Source organism: Oncorhynchus clarkii, chromosome 22, assembly GCF_045791955.1.
Source record: "Oncorhynchus clarkii lewisi isolate Uvic-CL-2024 chromosome 22, UVic_Ocla_1.0, whole genome shotgun sequence".
Classification (NCBI taxonomy): Eukaryota; Metazoa; Chordata; class Actinopteri; order Salmoniformes; family Salmonidae; genus Oncorhynchus; species Oncorhynchus clarkii.
Window position 1 is genome coordinate 17,352,042 of NC_092168.1, and position 17,896 is coordinate 17,369,937.

A 17,896-nucleotide genomic window follows, 5' to 3' on the forward strand; every position below is an offset into this window, starting at 1 on the left:
GTTTCAGCTGGCCAAAAGACAGGACGTGACCTATGTAGAATGTGCAGCTCGCACCGATGCGACCAATTTAAAAGGTAACTCGCACAGCCAAGTCAAAGGGTCGCAAAATGTGACTGGATGGTTACAGTCTGGAGCCCTGGATCAGACTATCAATGGTCAATTACGGATACAATTACGAATACAATAAGTAGGCTATGGCCAGATAGGCACACCCCCCTAGGCTACTCCCACCCCTCACCGGTGCCGATTACACTGGGATCATTCACATACACTACATACACCCACCCACATAAAACACACACACAGACCAACACAACACAAACACACCTACCAGTGGAGGCTGCTTAGGTAATGGAAGCCATGTGTTTGTTGTATTTGATACCAATCCACCTATTCCGCTCCAGCCATTACCAAGAGCCCATCCTCACCAATTAAGATGCCACCAAACTCCTGTGACACAAATCAAATCAAAGTGAATTTGTCACGTGTGCCAAATACAACAGGTGTAGGTAGACCTTACAGTGAAATGCTTACTTACACTCTAACCAATAGTGCAAAAAAAGGTATTAGGTGAACAATAGGTAAGTAAAGAAATAAAACAATAGTAAAAAGACAGGCTATATACAGTAGCGAGGCTATAAAAGTAGCGAGGCTACGTACAGACACCGGTTAGTCAGGCATGTTGAGGTAGTATGTACATGTAGATATGGTTAAAGTGACTCTGCATATATTATGAACAGAGAGTAGCAGTAGTGTAAAAGAAGGGTTGGCGGGTGGTGGGTGGGACACAATGCAGATAGCCCGGTTAGCCAATGTGCGGGAGCACTGGTTGGTCGAGCCAATTGAGGTAGTCTGTACATGAATGTATAGTTAAAGTGACTATGCATATATGATAAACAGAGAGTAGCAGCAGCATTATACACACGCACGCACACTCACACACACACACTTTTACACTCATCATTTGCTGCTGCTACTCTCTTCTCTATTTTACTGTTATTATTATCTATCCTTATGCCTGGTCACTTTACACTGCCTTTATGTACATATCTACCTCAAATACCTTGTATCTCTGCACATTGATCTGGTACTGGTACTCCCTGTATATAGCTTCATTCTTGTGTATTTTATTTTATTCTTCCAATATTCCAATTTTTCTCTTTTTAAATCCTGCGTTGTTGGGAAGGGCTCGAATGCAAGCATTTTACGGCTCCTGAGTGGCGCAGCGGTCTAAGGCACTGCATCTCAGTGCAAGAGGTGTCACTACAGACACCCTGGTTTGACTCCAGGCTATATCACAACCGGCCATGATTGGGAGTCCCATAGGGCGACGCACAATTGGCCCAGCGTCGTCTGGGTTTGGCCGGGATAGGCCGTCATTGTAAATAAGAATTTGTTCTTAACTGACTTGCCTAGTTAAATAAAGGTTAAATAAAAAAATGTATTTGGTGCATGTGACAAATTTGATTTGATAAGGGGTGTACTGGCAAATAAGGAACCGTTTTATTTTACAGGTTACAAAGTAAATTCTGTCTGAAGAAGGTAATACAGGCAATTAGCATAGCAACTGTGACAATCTGTTGCTTTTGTCTGCTGTTAGTAGAGTTGGTGCATAGAATATCAGTCAGTGGAGGCTACTGATGGGAGAACGGCTCATAATAATGGCTGAAACGGCAAGAATGGAATGGCATCAAACACCTTTAAAACGTGTTTGATACCGTTCCACCAATTCCACTCCAGCCATTACCACGAGCCCGTCCTGCCCAATTAAGGTGCCACCGACCTCCTGTGATATCAGCACCACCCACTGTGGTGGCACCGTGTACTACCTTGGTGTAGATGACAACTGTGGCTCCTGGAGGAGCAGGTCACAACAAAATCTGAGGAGTGAGGTGGCTAGAGGATGGCTAAACTGATGTGACACCAGTGTGCTGCGAGACTAGCTTTCTTTAGCAGTGTCTCTTTAATTCCAGAGAGCTCTGGATGGAGGCATTGGGGACCGCACACAACAGGCCGGTGATTACAGCCCCTGCGTTCAAACGCAGGTGTCTATGATGTTGCCATGGCAACACGGTAACACACATCACTTTTATGACAGCGTTTGCTCTCCATCTGAACCTGAGGACTTCACAATACCATCATTTAATAAGAGCAGTATTATGAAGCTCTATTAGAGGTTCAGACCATGCCATATAGTTTTTTGTTGTTTCCCAGTTCCAGTTCAATCGCATTTCATTTAATCTTAGACAGAGACCAATTTATCTTGTGGATTTTTGTTGCTTGCTTGGTTTATCCAGAAAAGTTGATCCACTGTGTGTGCATGTGTGCGTATGTGTATGTATGTGTGTGTGTGTATATGTATATGTATATGTACTGTATATGTATATGTATATGTATATGTATATGTATATGTATATATAGATGTGTGTGTGTGTGTGTGTGTGTGTGTGTGTGTGTGTGTGTGTTCACGTGCGTGCCTGTGTATTTGGTGCAGCTTGGTGTTATGTTCTCGTTACGCTCCAGTGATACTCAGTCAACTGACCGTCTCCTCACCTCCTCTCCTTTCCTCCCACGTGGATTTTGTTATAAAACAGGGTGAAAATCAGGCTGAGCCGACATAAACAGAATAGATATTTATTTCACGTTTATCAGACCATTCACCATCCAAGCAGTTATGGAGTTGCTTTCATTTTCACATCATAGATGTTCAGCCTGAGGCATTTCCCAGAGTAATATGTGATGGCAGACAGGACTCAGACAGTTGTACATCACCAATACTGTTATGTGTGTTCTCCACATAAAACCCAAGGAACTAAGGCATTTTTTGGTGGGTAATTTCACTAACCCCATTAACATGGGTTCTGGCTGCCATGCACAATGACACATCCAATATTTAAATTAAATATGTATGTATGCATGAAAGTATGTTCATGTAGAGCTACAGTTCTCACTATGTAACAGTCGCGATGAAAAGGAGAAAGTGAGTCTGTACTGCATGTTTAATTTTAAATTCAAAGGATAAGGGGATAATTACTTGCCATCAGTGTGTGAAAGAGGAGATAAGGACCGCCAAAAATAGATGATGAAGAATTGTCTCTGTGTTACATCCTAGTGGGGTGAGAATGGGAATGAAAACAGTTTGAGAACATTATTCACTGGCAAATAAGACTCCAAATATATTTGCAACTCTCCGACTGTTACGGCCTTGTACAGTTTGTGTTAGTTTAGAAATGCTGAATGGAAACGGAAGGCCTGCAAACTTCAAGTATTCTATGAGATAAGGAAGGATCTGATGAGAAATTACAATGTTGCGGTTAAAGACGCAAGAGCAAACTACTTCTCTACCCTGATCTCTGAGAACTCCCACAACTTAAATTCTGTTTAAGACAATTGACCGTGTTCTTGGTGCCCCCTCCGTAACAGTGATACTCTCGCATCCCCTGATCTCTGTGAACAGATTTGACGGTTCTTTACAGAGAAGATAGAACATTTTAGATCCCAAATTGACAGTAACCGACACCATGCCAGCATTTCTGATCAGGAGACACTTGAGGCAACTTCTCTGAGACTGTCTACTGCTTCCTTTTCCTCATTTGAGCAAATATCCTTTGAGTCCCTCCTTGATACTGTAGCTCACATGAAGACCTCCTCCTGCTCCTTGGACATGATCCCTACTAGACTACTAAAATAGGTTATGCCTACTGTCTATTGTAAATAGCTCCCTGACCTCTGGCTCTTTTCCAGCTTATTAAAACCGCTCTGGTCCAACCTCTCCTTAAAAACCCCAGTCTAGACCCCTCCTCACTGAGTAATTATAGATCTATCTCTTTTAGAAAAAGTTGTTTTCAAGCAATTGGTGGCTTGAGTATGAACAACTTATTTGAACAGTTTCATTTGGGCTTCCGCTCACTTCAAAGCATGGAATCTGCTTGATTGAAAGTCAGTAATGACAATTGTGTTGGCTGCTGATGCTGGTTAATGCTATACTCTAGTTATTTTGATCCCAGTGCCACATTTGATACTATTGATTATATCATCCTTGTTGACCAGCTGGAGAGGTGGGTGGAAACTCTGTCGTTGCCCTCGACTAGTTCAGGTCATATCTACGTGGCACATGTTTCTCAGTGAGCGTGTGTGGTTTGGTATCGTCCCCAGCACCTAATCACTATGGTGTCCCTCAGGGATCAATTCTGGGCCCCATCCTTTTCTCCTGTATATGCTTCCTCTTGGTGACATCATCCATAATCATAACATTCCGTTTCACTGCAACGTGGATGACACACAGCTTTATTTACCAATCAGACCAAGTGACCAAGCTAGCCTAGCTACCCATCACAAGTGTCTTGCTGACATCAACTTTTGGATGTCTGACCATTTTCTCCAGCTCAATGATAAGAAATCAGAGGTTGTATTATTTGGTCGCCACCTTGCTAGAACCCAGACTGTAAATAACCCTGGTCATTTGTCCACCAATGTAAGGCCCATGGCCAGAAACCTTGAGGTCTTCTTTGACTCTGACCTAAACCTTAAACTGCATGTAAAGAAGGTTGTCCTGTCCTGCTGTTATCATCTAAGAAATATAGCTAAAGTCAAGTATTTTATTTCAGTCACTGGTCTGGAGAAAGTTATACATGCTTTATTTCCTGTAACTCTTTGTTTCAGTCAGAAATCACTCCATCATCTACAGTCAGTTCAAAATGCTGTAGCTCAGCTTTTAACAGGCACTAGAAAATGGAACCATATCACACCTGTTTTAGCTTCTCTACACTGGCCACCAGTCACTTTTAGAATAGATTTTAAAATGTTATTAGTCACATTTAAGGCTCGGCTTGGTTTAGCCCCATCCTTCTCCTTTCTTCTGTATTTGTTAGTACTTTATTGTATTTTATTGTATTATTTTTATTGTATTATTTTATAATGTGAAACGCTTTGTTACTTGTATTGAAAAGCTCTATACAAATAAAGTTATTGTCCAAAAATGAATAAATACGTTTATTGGTCGCATACACAGTTTTGCAGATGTGTTACTAGCTCCCTAACAGTGCAGTAAAATGTCAAACAAGTACACAAATAATAAATATATATATACAATGTAAGGTACTGTATATATATTTTTTCATATTATTATTATTATCAGGCGACTCATCTCCACAGTGGTGCTCAATTCTTAGTCCGGTTAGCTTGGAAACAGCTGTGGTAAGCATGGCTGATAGTACCTCTATGAGTGATTAAATTGCAATCGATTTCTGTCAAATGTCAGAAAAAGCAAGGGTCCAGTGCCATTTAATCCGTGTCAGATGAAAGCTGAAGGTAAGGGGGTCTCTGTTATCACTCATGTGTCACCCCAGCTGGAGAGTGACAGAGTGGTGCCATGGGTTTAATTGCCGTTAACACTTCTAGTGGGGACCTACTGCCGGAGTCTCAAAGGCACTGGCCAGTCAACGGGAGTGAGTTGGGAGGGAGGGCAGTGTTTAATTTGGGATTGAGGGAAAGCAGCCATGTTTATTTGCGGAATTCAAAGGAAATAAAGGGTAACGTCCGGAGAGGCTGAAATAAGTTTGAACTCCGCACGGGTAAAAGTAAGACTATTCTGGAGTAAAGGCAACAACTTTTAAAAGCACCTAAAAGTAGCAGCAATATGAAGTACTGCTTTAGCTGAATGAGTCATACGATGAGAATGTATGGGCATGAGTGCCATTCAATTACAGTGATGGATGTCAGAAGGTCCTAGCATTTTCTTCCAGGGGGAAAAAATCAGCAGCAGATATTTCTGAAATCTTATCCAACAGAGTTTGTAACTATTTGCAACTATTTCTGGTGTATATATTGCAATGTATTATTCAATAGATGTACAATGTAAGGTACTGTATATTTATTTATTTGTATATTTATTTATATGTGTTTTTATTTCACAATATATTTTACATATGCGATCAGATTGCTGGGTTGGGTGGTGAGAGTTTAAAAAAAAGTATATATATATATTTATAAAGTACCAGTCAAAAGTTTGGACACACCTTCTCATTACAGGGTTTTTCTTTATTTTGACTATTTTCTACATTGAATCAGGCTTTCTTGGTCAAATTGCTGCAAAGAAACCACTACTAAAGGACACCAATAAGAAGAAGAGACTTGCTTGGGCCAAGAAACTCTGTCATTAGACCGGTGGAAATCTGTTCTTTGGTCTGATGAGTCCAAATTTGAGATTTATGGTTCCAACTGCCATGTTTTTGTGAGACGCAGATTAGGTGAATGGATGATCTCCCCATGTGTGGTTCCCACTGTGAAGCATGGAGGAGGTGTGATGGTGTGGGGGTGCTTTGCTAGTAACACTGTCCATGATTTCTTTAGAATTTAAGGCACACGTAACCAGCATGGCATTCTGCATCTGGTTTGCGCTTAGTGGGACTATCATTTGTTTTTCAACAGGACAATGACCCAACACACCTCCTGGCTGTGTAAGGGCTATTTGACCAAGAAGGAAAGTGATGGTGCTGCATCAGATGACCTGGCCTCCACAATCACCCAACCTCAACCCAATTGAGATGGTTTGGGATTATTTTTTCCCCCCACCTTTATTTAACCAGGTAGGCCAGTTGAGAACAAGTTCTCATTTACAACTGCGACCTGGCCAAGATAAAGCAAAGCAGTGCGACAAAAACAACAACACAGAGTTACACATGGGATAAACAAACATACAGTCAATAACACAATAGAAAAACATATGTACAGTGTGTGCAAATGCACTACGATTAGGGAAGTAAGGCAATAAATAGGCCATAGAGGCAAACTAATTACAATTTACATTGGACCACAGAGTGAAGGAAAAGCAGTCAACAAGTGCTCAGCATATGTGGGAACTCCTTCAAGATTGTTGGAAATGCATTCCTCATGACGCTGGTTGAGAGAATACCAACATTGTGCAAAGCTGTCATTAAGGCAAAGGGTGGCTGCTTTAAAGAATCTAAAATCTAAAATAAATGTTAATTTGTTTAACACTTCTTTGGTTACTACATGATTCGATAGTTTTGATGTCTTCACTATTGTTCTATAATGTAGAAAATAGGAAAAATAAAGAAAAGCCCTGAATGAGTAGGAGTGTCTGAACTTTTGACTGGTACTGTATATACAGTGCATTCGGAAAGAATTCAGACCCTTTCACTTTTTTCCACATTTTGCTACGAAACAGCTTTATTCTAAAATTGATTAAATAAAAACGATCCCTCATCAATCTACACACAATACCCCATAATGACAAAGCAAAAACAGTTTTTTAGAAATTTTAGCAATTTTATTTAAAACACCCCAGAAATACCTAATTTACATAAGTATTCAGACCCTTTGTTATTTGAGTGGAAATTGAGCTCCGGTGCATCCTGTTTCCATTGATCATCCTTGATATGTTTCTACAACTTGATTGGAGTTCATATGTGGTAAATTAAGTTAATTGGACATGATTTGGAAAGGCACACACCTGTCTATATAAGGTCCCACAGTTGACAGTGCATGTCAGAGTAAAAACCAAACCATGAAGTCGAATGAATTGTCCTCTGTAGAGCTCAGAGACAGGATTATGTCGAGGCACAGATCTGGGGAAGGGTGCAAAAACAGTAACCTCCAGTTTGGAACCACCAAGACTCTTCCTAGAGCTGGCCGCACAGCCAAACTGAGCAATCGGGGGTGAAGGGCCTTAGTCAAGGATGTGATCAAGAACCCGATGGTCACTCTGACAGCTCTAGAGTTCCTCTGTGGAGATGGTAGAACCTTCCAGAAGGACAACTATCTCTGCAGCACTCCACCAATCAGGCCTTTATGGTAGAGTGGCCAGATGGAAGCCACTCCTCAGTAAAAGGAACGTGACAGCCCGCTTGGAGTTTGCCAAAAGGCACCTAAAGGACTCTCAGACCATGAGAAACAAAATTCTCTGGTCTGATGAAACCAAGATTGAACTCTTTGGCCTGAATTCCAAGTGTCACGTCTGGAGGAAACCTGGCACCATCCCTACGGTGAAGTATGGTGTGGGCAGCTTCAAGCTGTGGGGACGTTTTTCAGCGGCAGGGACAGGGAGACTGGTCAGGAATGAGGGAAAGATAAGTGGAGCAAAGTACAGAGAGATCCTTGATGAAAACCTGCTCCAGAGTGCTCAGGACCTCAGACTGGGGCAAAGGTTCACCGTCCAACAGGACAACAACCCTAAGCACACAGCCAAGACAACATAGGAGTGACTTCGGGACTAGTCTCTGAATGTCCTTGAGTGGCCCAGCCAGAGCCCAGACTTGGACGAGATCTAACATCTCTGGAGAGACCTGAAAATAGCTGTGCAGCAACACTCCCCCTCCAACCTGGCAGAGCTCGAGAGGATCTGCAGAGAAGAATGGGAGAAACTCCCCAAATATAGGTGTGCTAAGCTTGTAGAGTCATACCCAAGACTGCCAAAGGTGCTTCAACAAAGTACTGAGTAAATGGTCTGAATACTTATGTAAATGTAGTATTTCAGTTTTTCATTTTATACATTTGAAAAAATTCTAAAAACCTGTTTTTGCTTTGTTATTTTAGGGTATTGTGTGTAGATTGATGAGGGGAAAAAAAACCCAATTCAATAAATTTTAGGATAATGCTGTAAAGTAACAAAATGTGCAAAATGTGAAGGGGTCTGACTACTTTCCGAATGAACTGTATGATGTATTGCATGAATCCTATGGATTGAAATAACAAAAACTTGATGTGAAAAAAAAGTCCTAGTATTTAGACGTCATAGAAATGTGTGATTCATTTGCCATCTGTGTCTGCAAACACACTGCAGCAGCTAATTTCCCTCTCTGTGGCACTGTCTGGTTTCACATGCATGAGATGATTATTCCTCTGGATTACCCAGGTGACTTTGCAGGGAAAGACAGTCATTAATCAAACCTAGCCTCTGGTCAGAAAATGGCTCCCCGGTAAATATCTACAACCCTTTCATTTCGGAGTGAAGATTTCCGGCAAAGCTATGAAGCACAGTGTCATGAGTGACTGGCTCCACTCCAAAGCCATTAATGATGTGATGATTGAACTCCATTCACAGAATAACTTGGGACACTTCAAATGTCATATCAGGTTTGTCAGAGAATATTATTCTGACAGTTCAAGGTCACATGAATATGGACTTGCCTTTTCAGTCGACCATTAAGGTTCAGATGAATGCCTGTTATGCACATCCCTTTGTCAAAATGGGAGAGGAGAAAAGTGTAGACTTTTTATAGACATAGTTTGATGGAGCACATCATTGAAAAGTTCCCATAAAAGCGGGAACCTTCCGTCAACGTTAGAACAACACAAAGGCGTACTGTCTTTCTCCATAATACGCCCGCTATCTTGTTTCCTGTGAGGAAAAGCACCTTATATCTTACCAGGATAGCACAGTCCTAGTCAAGGAAGCAACATGTAATCAGGTCCTTCTAGTCAACTTGTGTCAGTCTAGTCTGGCAGCCAAGCTTTGTGCTACACTAAACAGTATATTGATTTGCTAAACTGTGTATTAGTTCAATGCTCCAGTCTTATTCTTCTGAAATATTTATATTTTTTTCTGTCATAACAGACACATGCACCTGATGGGCAAGTCACCTTGGATGGAAGGTTTGTAAAGCCTTCATGCTGTGATAGAGGAACTGTCTTACTGTACTGTAGCCAGTGTTAGTGAAGCTACTCTGAACATTTTGTTTGCCAAGCTACCAATTACTTCACGTGGGAAGACGCTCAGTTAAAGGAAAGCTACCCTTAAGAAGAAATGGGCTTACTTAACTAAAGTTACTTTGAAAAAGTTGTTTGTGACAAATGATCATATCTCCATCTGAAATGTGACAGGCCACAAATTTCCGAGAACAGATCACTCTGGAGTCAGATGTTAACGGAATGTGTCATTTGGCCTATTAAATACAAAAACTATGTTTCAAGTGAGAATTAGGCAGGTCTGATGCTGGAAAAGAAAGGACACGATTGCCTACTATTAACACCTACTGTAGCCTACATTCAGATTCTGTCCCACTTCGTCTCAGAAGAGGGGAAGTACAGATGAGGTAGCCCATAAAGGAGCCCATCAGAGGTTGAGCTGAAACTCTCCTGATTCTCCATCCTCTCTTGGTCTGGAACACTTAGTGTTGACTGACAGGTTGGAGCTGTATTTGAACACTTCCCAGAGGAAAAAGCCATCAGTAACACAATTTTAACAAGCACTTAAGAAAGGATGGATGTGGAGTCCCTCCATCTCTGTTGGATTAGACAGGGTCTGTATAAAAAGGTGTTAATTCACAGGGGTGAGGGTGAAAACTATATGCAGTCAACAATGTCATGGTCTTCTAACAGTAAGAGACTTAACACCACTGCTTTTTCAGTTGACTTCCAGTCTGCCATGTCTACTTTCACAATACATTAACACATTGTGAATAAATACTCTCCGGGTCTTAGTGCAATCCTGAGGGTGTACAAAAGTCTCTAGAGTCCACAGTCTTGGAAATATTGCGAGATACAGTAAGTCAGAGTCTAAATAAGTCCTACGATACTGTAGTTGTTCTTGTCGAGCCATATCAGCTAAAAGTTTTGTTACTTCAACACTTCAATCATTCTAATGAGAAAGTTCTTCCATTTACACACCCAATTCCACGTCTTTGTCAGCAAAAACTTGACCTGATGAAAGGAGGACTCGAAAAAGAGGGAAGACTAATGTTGACTGGTGTTTTTAACTTTAGGGGAAAGTACTCTCCCAATATTGTTTATGACATGCTCTCAGAGCTTTTCTTCATCAACAGCTTTCAACCAAGTGGAACCATTCCCCAAAGCATTTGGTGGAGGTAGAAACAGGCTCTTAATCGCTTGTGTGTTATTGAATTATTGAATTAAAAGCTTATGTGCTCAGGGTGAGCATGTCAATTTTTCCCAACTGAATGGTACACTGCTCATTCCTTTCTCATCTGAATAGATCGTTTGTGTATGTAAAATGGTGAAGAATGGGGGCATTACACAGATCACTTTCATTGTCTATAATTCCTATTCACTCTGACTGTAATCATTGGGAAAGAAAAAGTCATATTCATCCACCCAACAGTGTGTGATATGCCCGTCCCTAATCTGCATTCAGCGCTCCTCCACAACACGTCGCCGATTTATGTCAAGCAGTTGTTGCACAGTGTTAATTAAAGGAGGGTTTTCTTCAAAGAACACATTTAGCATAATTGCAGCTCAAGTGGGAGTTTCACCTGTAGCCATTTGTTAAGAGTAAGTGATAACTTAAAGGATCTCAAGGGGTATATTCGACCACATTGCCTGAGTCCTTTCAGATTGACATTCTGCTATCGCCTGTTTTCATGTCTAGTGTTTTAAAATTCTGGGGATTGAAGTAGAGGAGTAGAGTGAGCGATGTGATATTATTGCCTGGCATTTCATTGGGAATCAGTTGCTGTGACCCACGCAATTTCCCCCTCAAAGAGTATTTCAACTTATGCAGATGAGCTCATCAGAGCCGCCTGCTGAGCAGCAACATCTCGGTCTGGAATTGTCAATACCAGCAACGAAAACAAATGCAAATCAAAATCTAAATTAATATGTTTCCCCTGAGGAGGGAACTGAGTCTTACTTATATTCGTCTCTCAGAACATGACAGGATCCTGTTATCCCGAAAACAAGCACTGTGGCATTCTCAGTGAGATGACACACAGATGTCATATGTCTTCTACTGCTTCAGATAAGACAGGAGAAAATAGAAAAAGCAATTAAATGGGGATAATTTAGCTATTGTGAAACACATAGCCTTTTGAGATGGTGATCTAATTTAGCACAAATCAATGCATCATAATAAAAATACAATTGAGTGAATAGTGAGTAGCGTAGCAGTAGAGTAGCCTACTGTATAAGAGCCAGATGAGTTGGAAGGGTTTCAAGTTCCCCTGTTATGCGGCTTTAGTCACTAGCAGAACCCATGCCACTGTTTGATAGAGCTACAGACAGCATCAGAGGGAATAACATGGTATGTTTGGAAAGAGCTGAACCAGCAAAGACAGGATAAACGAGCTAGGGCTGCCATATCATTGCTGTTGTCCATCACTTTTACCTGAAGTGCTTACCCCTGCTAGGGATTTTATTGCACTGGTGCTCTTTCTTGTTTGAAACTAGTGGTTCTCATGACAAACAGTTCCTATTCTGCTCAGGATGGTACAGAATGGGATGTCAAGAAGAGGAAAATGGATTCAAATGGACGGCTATTCTGCAGCTGGCTTTAATTCAGGCACACCAGTTTTAAACAAATTCCCACGTACCATACACCGGGGACTTGTTTAATGCTTAAGCAGCATAGAAGCATCATAGGTTTGGCTGATTTGCAGTTTAATGAGGTACACTAGTGGGCTGAGGTCGACGAAACTTGCATAAACTACAGATGTAGGATCTTAATTTGAGCCAGTTTGCTACAGCAGGAAAATAATCCTGCAGCAACAGGAAAGGTGAATCATTATGTGGATTATAGTTAATGGACATTTTTGTAGGGGTTTATACAGTGTCCCTAAGGGGAAATCAAGCCTTAAATTTCAAAGTGGAAATTACAATCTTCAAAACCCTTTTTCAACCTCAAATACACTACAAGTTTTCCTGCAACAGGGGGATCAAATTAATTGAGATCTGTGAAGCATTTCATATTGTCTGATTTCATTTGTTTGCTGTAAAAGATCATTAGTTGGTGTGTAAAAAGAAAGGTGACTGGGGTTAAGAGTATGATAATATTAAGTTAACTTGAGAGTGGGATCTCGACCGCTATTGTAAATAGTCATGGCTCGTGTTGGTGTGTGTTTGTGGGGTTGCCGATTTTTCTGACAGTTGATTAAGCAAGATAAATCATGTCAGCCCTTGAACCATACCTTGGAGAGAGAATTATGATCCTCAGGCAAAACAAAGCTTAATAGCTTTAGAGGCACCATTTGTCAAAAATAATTACATTCCATGTTTCGCAGTAGCACATGTGTATACAAATTTAATAACAACAAGTACAGCAGCTTATATTCACTTGAAAGCTCAGCTTATTTGCACATAAACTGCAGAGAAGACGACGATAAAATTACAAATACATTCATAAAAAAAACGGTTCGATTTTTCAGGGACCTCAAATTGTTTTATGAAAAGCGACATTCCCTATTTTACCACAGCAGAGTCGCCTTTAAACGTTCATAAGACACTTCACATTGTATTATACTTGAATGATATGTATTTCAATTGTCTGAAATATCCAAATGATGTTTCTCATACACTACAGTAAGTGAAGACAAAACCTTTCACTGTACATAAGCAGACAGGACTTAATACCTTAAACAGGAGCAATTCGTTCAACAGCCTCACAAAATTGGAGCTTGAAATGTGTAAAACACGGACATCTAAATTGAAGGGTATACCATGAAAACACGTAATGGCATGAAAGCAATGGTTTTCTTCCCCTTCCACTCACAGCAGTCAGAAACCAACACCACACACTTTACTTTGAACAACAAACCACAGAATCAAAAAAAAAAAAGATAGTTCATGTCTGATGGTTTTTGGTTATACAATGCGTGTCTGGAACCTTCCTGGGTCAAAACAAATTACCCCTCCGTCATTCATCTGTGACCTCATCACATGGCGGCCAAATGAGAGCAAGGCCCAGACTTTGACCTTTTAGTTCCCAGAGTCCCGCTGGTCCAGATTGACACACTCCATCCCCCCACATTCCTGGCTGATGATCCCAGATCTGATCCCAGAGCTGTGGATAAGGCTGTTGGACAGGGACTTGGGACTGAGGTTGCAGGACAGGTACGACGGATCCTCCAGTTCCGTATGGGGCGGTGAACACTGGCCATCTGGGGGACCATAGGCACTGCTGTCTGAGCCCCCCTCCCCGACCCTCCCCACCTCCTCCCTAGGCCCTTTGGTTGGGGAGTCCAGGGGTGTGTCCCCCTTGGTGGGGCTGCTGGACACGGAGGAGCACTCCTGCAGCAGGGGACTGAGGCCGCGCTGAGACTTTAAGTAGGGTTTGACGTTGGCTACTAGGATGATGCTGTCCCGCTGCTCCTTCCCGAACGTGCTGAGGGTTTTTCTGGCTGCACTGCGGTTGAGGCTGCCATAAATCTCTGTCTCCACCATGGCCTCCATTCCCACTGGGATGAAAAGGTTGGTGCGATTATCGGCGCTGTCTGCTTGGCTTCCTACACGTAGCTTTGGCATCCAGCATCTGTCAGAATGGCCCAGTGCACGACATTCATCTGTGCAGTGAACAGATCTGCCTTGTCCTAAGGAAAGATTTACAAAGTTCTTATTAAATGACTGATGATCGCTTTACAAAGTATAATCAAATATGCAAGTTATAGAACACAATTAAATTCAGAGCCAGCTCAATCTCCTCCCACACATACTGAAATAAAAAGCATAGAAAAATGAATAAATCATTTCTAGGGAATAAGTACAACCACTCCAATTTCCAGTCTGTCAGGACCAAGATCAAGAGAAAATGTGAGTTCAAAATGCATATTAAATCAAAGGGAGAACAAAATGACAACAGTTAGATTATGTAAACTGCAACGTAGTTCTCACACATTACAATCACTGTGCTTTGAAGGCATACCCACCAAGGTAGACGAACCACACATTACAATCACTGTGCTTTGAAGGCATACCCACCAAGGTAGACAAACCACACATTAGAATCACTGTGCTTTGAAGGCATACCCACCAAGGTAGACGAACCACACATTACAATCACTGTGCTTTGAAGGCATACCCACCAAGGTAGACGAACCACACATTACAATCACTGTGCTTTGAAGGCATACCCACCAAGGTAGACGAACCACACATTACAATCACTGTGCTTTGAAGGCATACCCACCAAGGTAGACGAACCACACATTACAATCACTGTTCTTTGAAGGCATACCCACCAAGGTAGACGAACCACACATTACAATCACTGTGCTTTGAAGGCATACCCACCAAGGTAGACAAACCACACATTACAATCACTGTGCTTTGAAGGCATACCCACCAAGGTAGACGAACCACAAACTACAGTCAAGTGGGGGGGGGGGGCAACCAGTTTTACATATATACATATAAAAAGACCAACAAAAAAAAAAGGAGGTAGCGTTCACCACTGCAGAGAATCTAGCCTTTGACAATGATGTAAAGAGAGAGGTCTGTATATTGAAAAGGTTCATAGAAGTATTTGCACTTTATATTTTGGACTACTGCATCTATGTCTGAGAGAACTAAAAAGGCAGTTTTGCATTGCCTTCTCACTGTACGTTTTGCATTGCCTTCTCACTGTACGCGGTGAATTCAAATTAGTTCAGACAATTAAGAATTAATATAAGGGTATGAGCACCCATTAAGATAGGTGCTAACAAGGCATTTTATATTAATTTTGCAACACATACGGCAAGTGGTTAAATATAGGAAACTATCATATCTCGACTCACAGTGACCGTTTATTTTCACAGCTAATAGGCAAAGAAGCACACCTGGCCTGAAACAAAAGCTCTTCGTTATCAGGATTTGTGTGCTCATGTCTCGCACAACACAAACCAACCATACAGATGTACAGTAGGATCTTAATTTGATCACCCTGTTGCAATCCAGGAAAAAGTGTATTTGAGGTGTTAACAAGGATCTAGAAACTTGTAAGTTACATCTTTAAATTTCAGACTTGATTTTCCCTTACAAAAATTCACATGAATTAGAATCCACATAATAATTCACGCACAAAAATGTGATTATTTTCCTGCTGTAGCAAACTGGCTCAAATTAAGATCCTACATCTGTATGTTACCTCTTTCCCTTGTACATACAATACTGTAGCTGTTCCTAAAGACTTTGGGATCTTACGAAAAATAGCAAGAGTAGACAGGCTGTGCCTTGCCATGATCCTGCCACAGTCAGTATAATTTAAATCTCTTAAGGCACCTTAGTTCCAGGACTAATCATGTTTAATGGGTCTACAATTGCAGTGATATGCCTTGTGGATGCTTTTTAAAAGCCAGGGACACAAAGGACCCATTTAAAGGGATCACATGGGTGGTGTACTATGGTTAAGTTGAAGGGAAAAACATGTTTTCCAAGAAAAGAACCTGCCTGGTCATTATAAATAGAAACAGACAAAGCCTAGCAACCGAGAACCCCAAGATGAATGCACCTGGCTTCTCCTGGAGACAATACATATTCAGAGGGGGACGCAATTGAGAGACACACAGGTGCATAAATTACCTGTATCAAAGCTGAGGGGAGACTGGAGTCTTTGATAAAGGTGAAAATACAAAAACACTACTTAATCTACTGTTGTGGCCTTTTGTGGTAGGGCTTCTCGGGATATGATTCAAAGACTGCTCGGTTTTCCTGTATAGTGCTCTTTGCATTAAGTCTAAACTATTGTTCCAGGCTACCTGCACAACTTGCTGGATTTCACTACTTATTTTCCTAGAGATAAAGAACATATACAGTATCTACACTTCCCACAAACCAGTATGTGTGTGCTGTGGCCTATAGAAATATACACAGAAAGCATCTGACTTTTCGTGCTTGGAGGATGAACTGCCTGCACACTCAATGTACATTCAATGTAGAACTGACAAACCCTTACAGTACACATTTAATGCGACAATTAGCTTCACTTTAAACTGCTGTACATTTTCTACAACCAAAGACAACTCTGAGTACATCAGACAAAAAGCGTTAACACAAGCTATTAATATTAAATGCATTGCCCCAGTTCTTTGCATTTCTCTTATCTTAAAAATGTAGTCCTTTAAATTAATTGACATTCCAGTCAAGTAAGCATCAGTGCTGTGTGTAAATTCCACTCTGCACATAAGAAACATCTCTTTCAATATCTTTCCATTTGATTGGCCTTTGAACAGGGTCTGGAGAATCAGACTCAGAAATATGTGCTCCAGAAAAGTGTGATTGAATTTACACCTCCCACAGAGAGAGCATGGCCCTGCCGTTTCCCATGACACACTCACATACACACAATCCCACACGTCCCCCTGGCAACCACAACAGTGTTCCCATCGCTGTCCTCCTGAGCACGCCACAAACAAACAGCTCATAGCAATGCAAATGGAGTGGAAAGTACTGCACAGGGATCTGATGACCACAGCCTTTCAATTCCAAGACACTTCTGTCTCTCACTGAGGGAAATGAGAACCAGCCCCACTTCAGTCAAGTCCTCCATTATCTTTCCGACTGCAGACAAACTGACTTTTATGGGAGACGTGCCTTATCTTTTATATGCATCATATCATGCAGGAAAAGAGCTACATAAACCAATCATAATCCGACCAGTGGTGAAAAGGACTTGACTGGTGAAAATTGAAATTCATCAATGATTGTATGTAGCCTATTGACCACGCCAACAAGACTTGACATAGCTGGTATGACACACTCCTATTTTTTACATGCCCATTCTAACGGTCCATTCTAACATTTCCATTTAAGATTCCAGACGAGGCAACTGAGAATATCGCCCGCAGAAAAGCTGTATGAAAACGTTCTGTCAGGAGCCACCAAAAGCTACCTGTCTGTTTGTACCGAAAGCGTCTGTCATGCTCTTTTGTCCCCGTCTTCCAATTCAAGCTTGAAGGAAAGTTTTTTTTAATCAAGTAATGACATGATCAAATGAGACAGCCATAGAGGTACACGATGCCATGCATATGAGCTCGTTTGAACGCTAAAGCCGGCAGAGGATGTTTGAACATTCTTTCCTTCAGCCGATGGACCCTTTTATCCGCTTAACTATCATCTACTTTCCACTCTGGTGCCTTCATTTCATCTCGGCAGTGCAGCTCGACATTTCTGCGACAGGGCTCCCATGCAGAAAAAAATAAACATTGAAATATATTTCCTGACCTCAAAA

The 17,896-nt window shown here is 41.4% G+C and overlaps 1 protein-coding gene across 1 annotated transcript in view; it reads right to left on the reverse strand.

Annotated features, from left to right (window-relative positions):
* Positions 1-333: 333 nt before the first annotated feature.
* The window catches only part of LOC139380529 (protocadherin-17-like), a 31,208-nt gene continuing 13,645 nt past the window's right edge, over positions 334-17,896 (reverse strand). Inside the window, exon 4 of the mRNA XM_071123266.1 lies at positions 334-450. Within this exon, the coding sequence (XP_070979367.1) occupies positions 425-450 (26 nt within the window). The 3' untranslated portion in view covers positions 334-424. The remainder of the gene's footprint in view (positions 451-17,896) is intronic.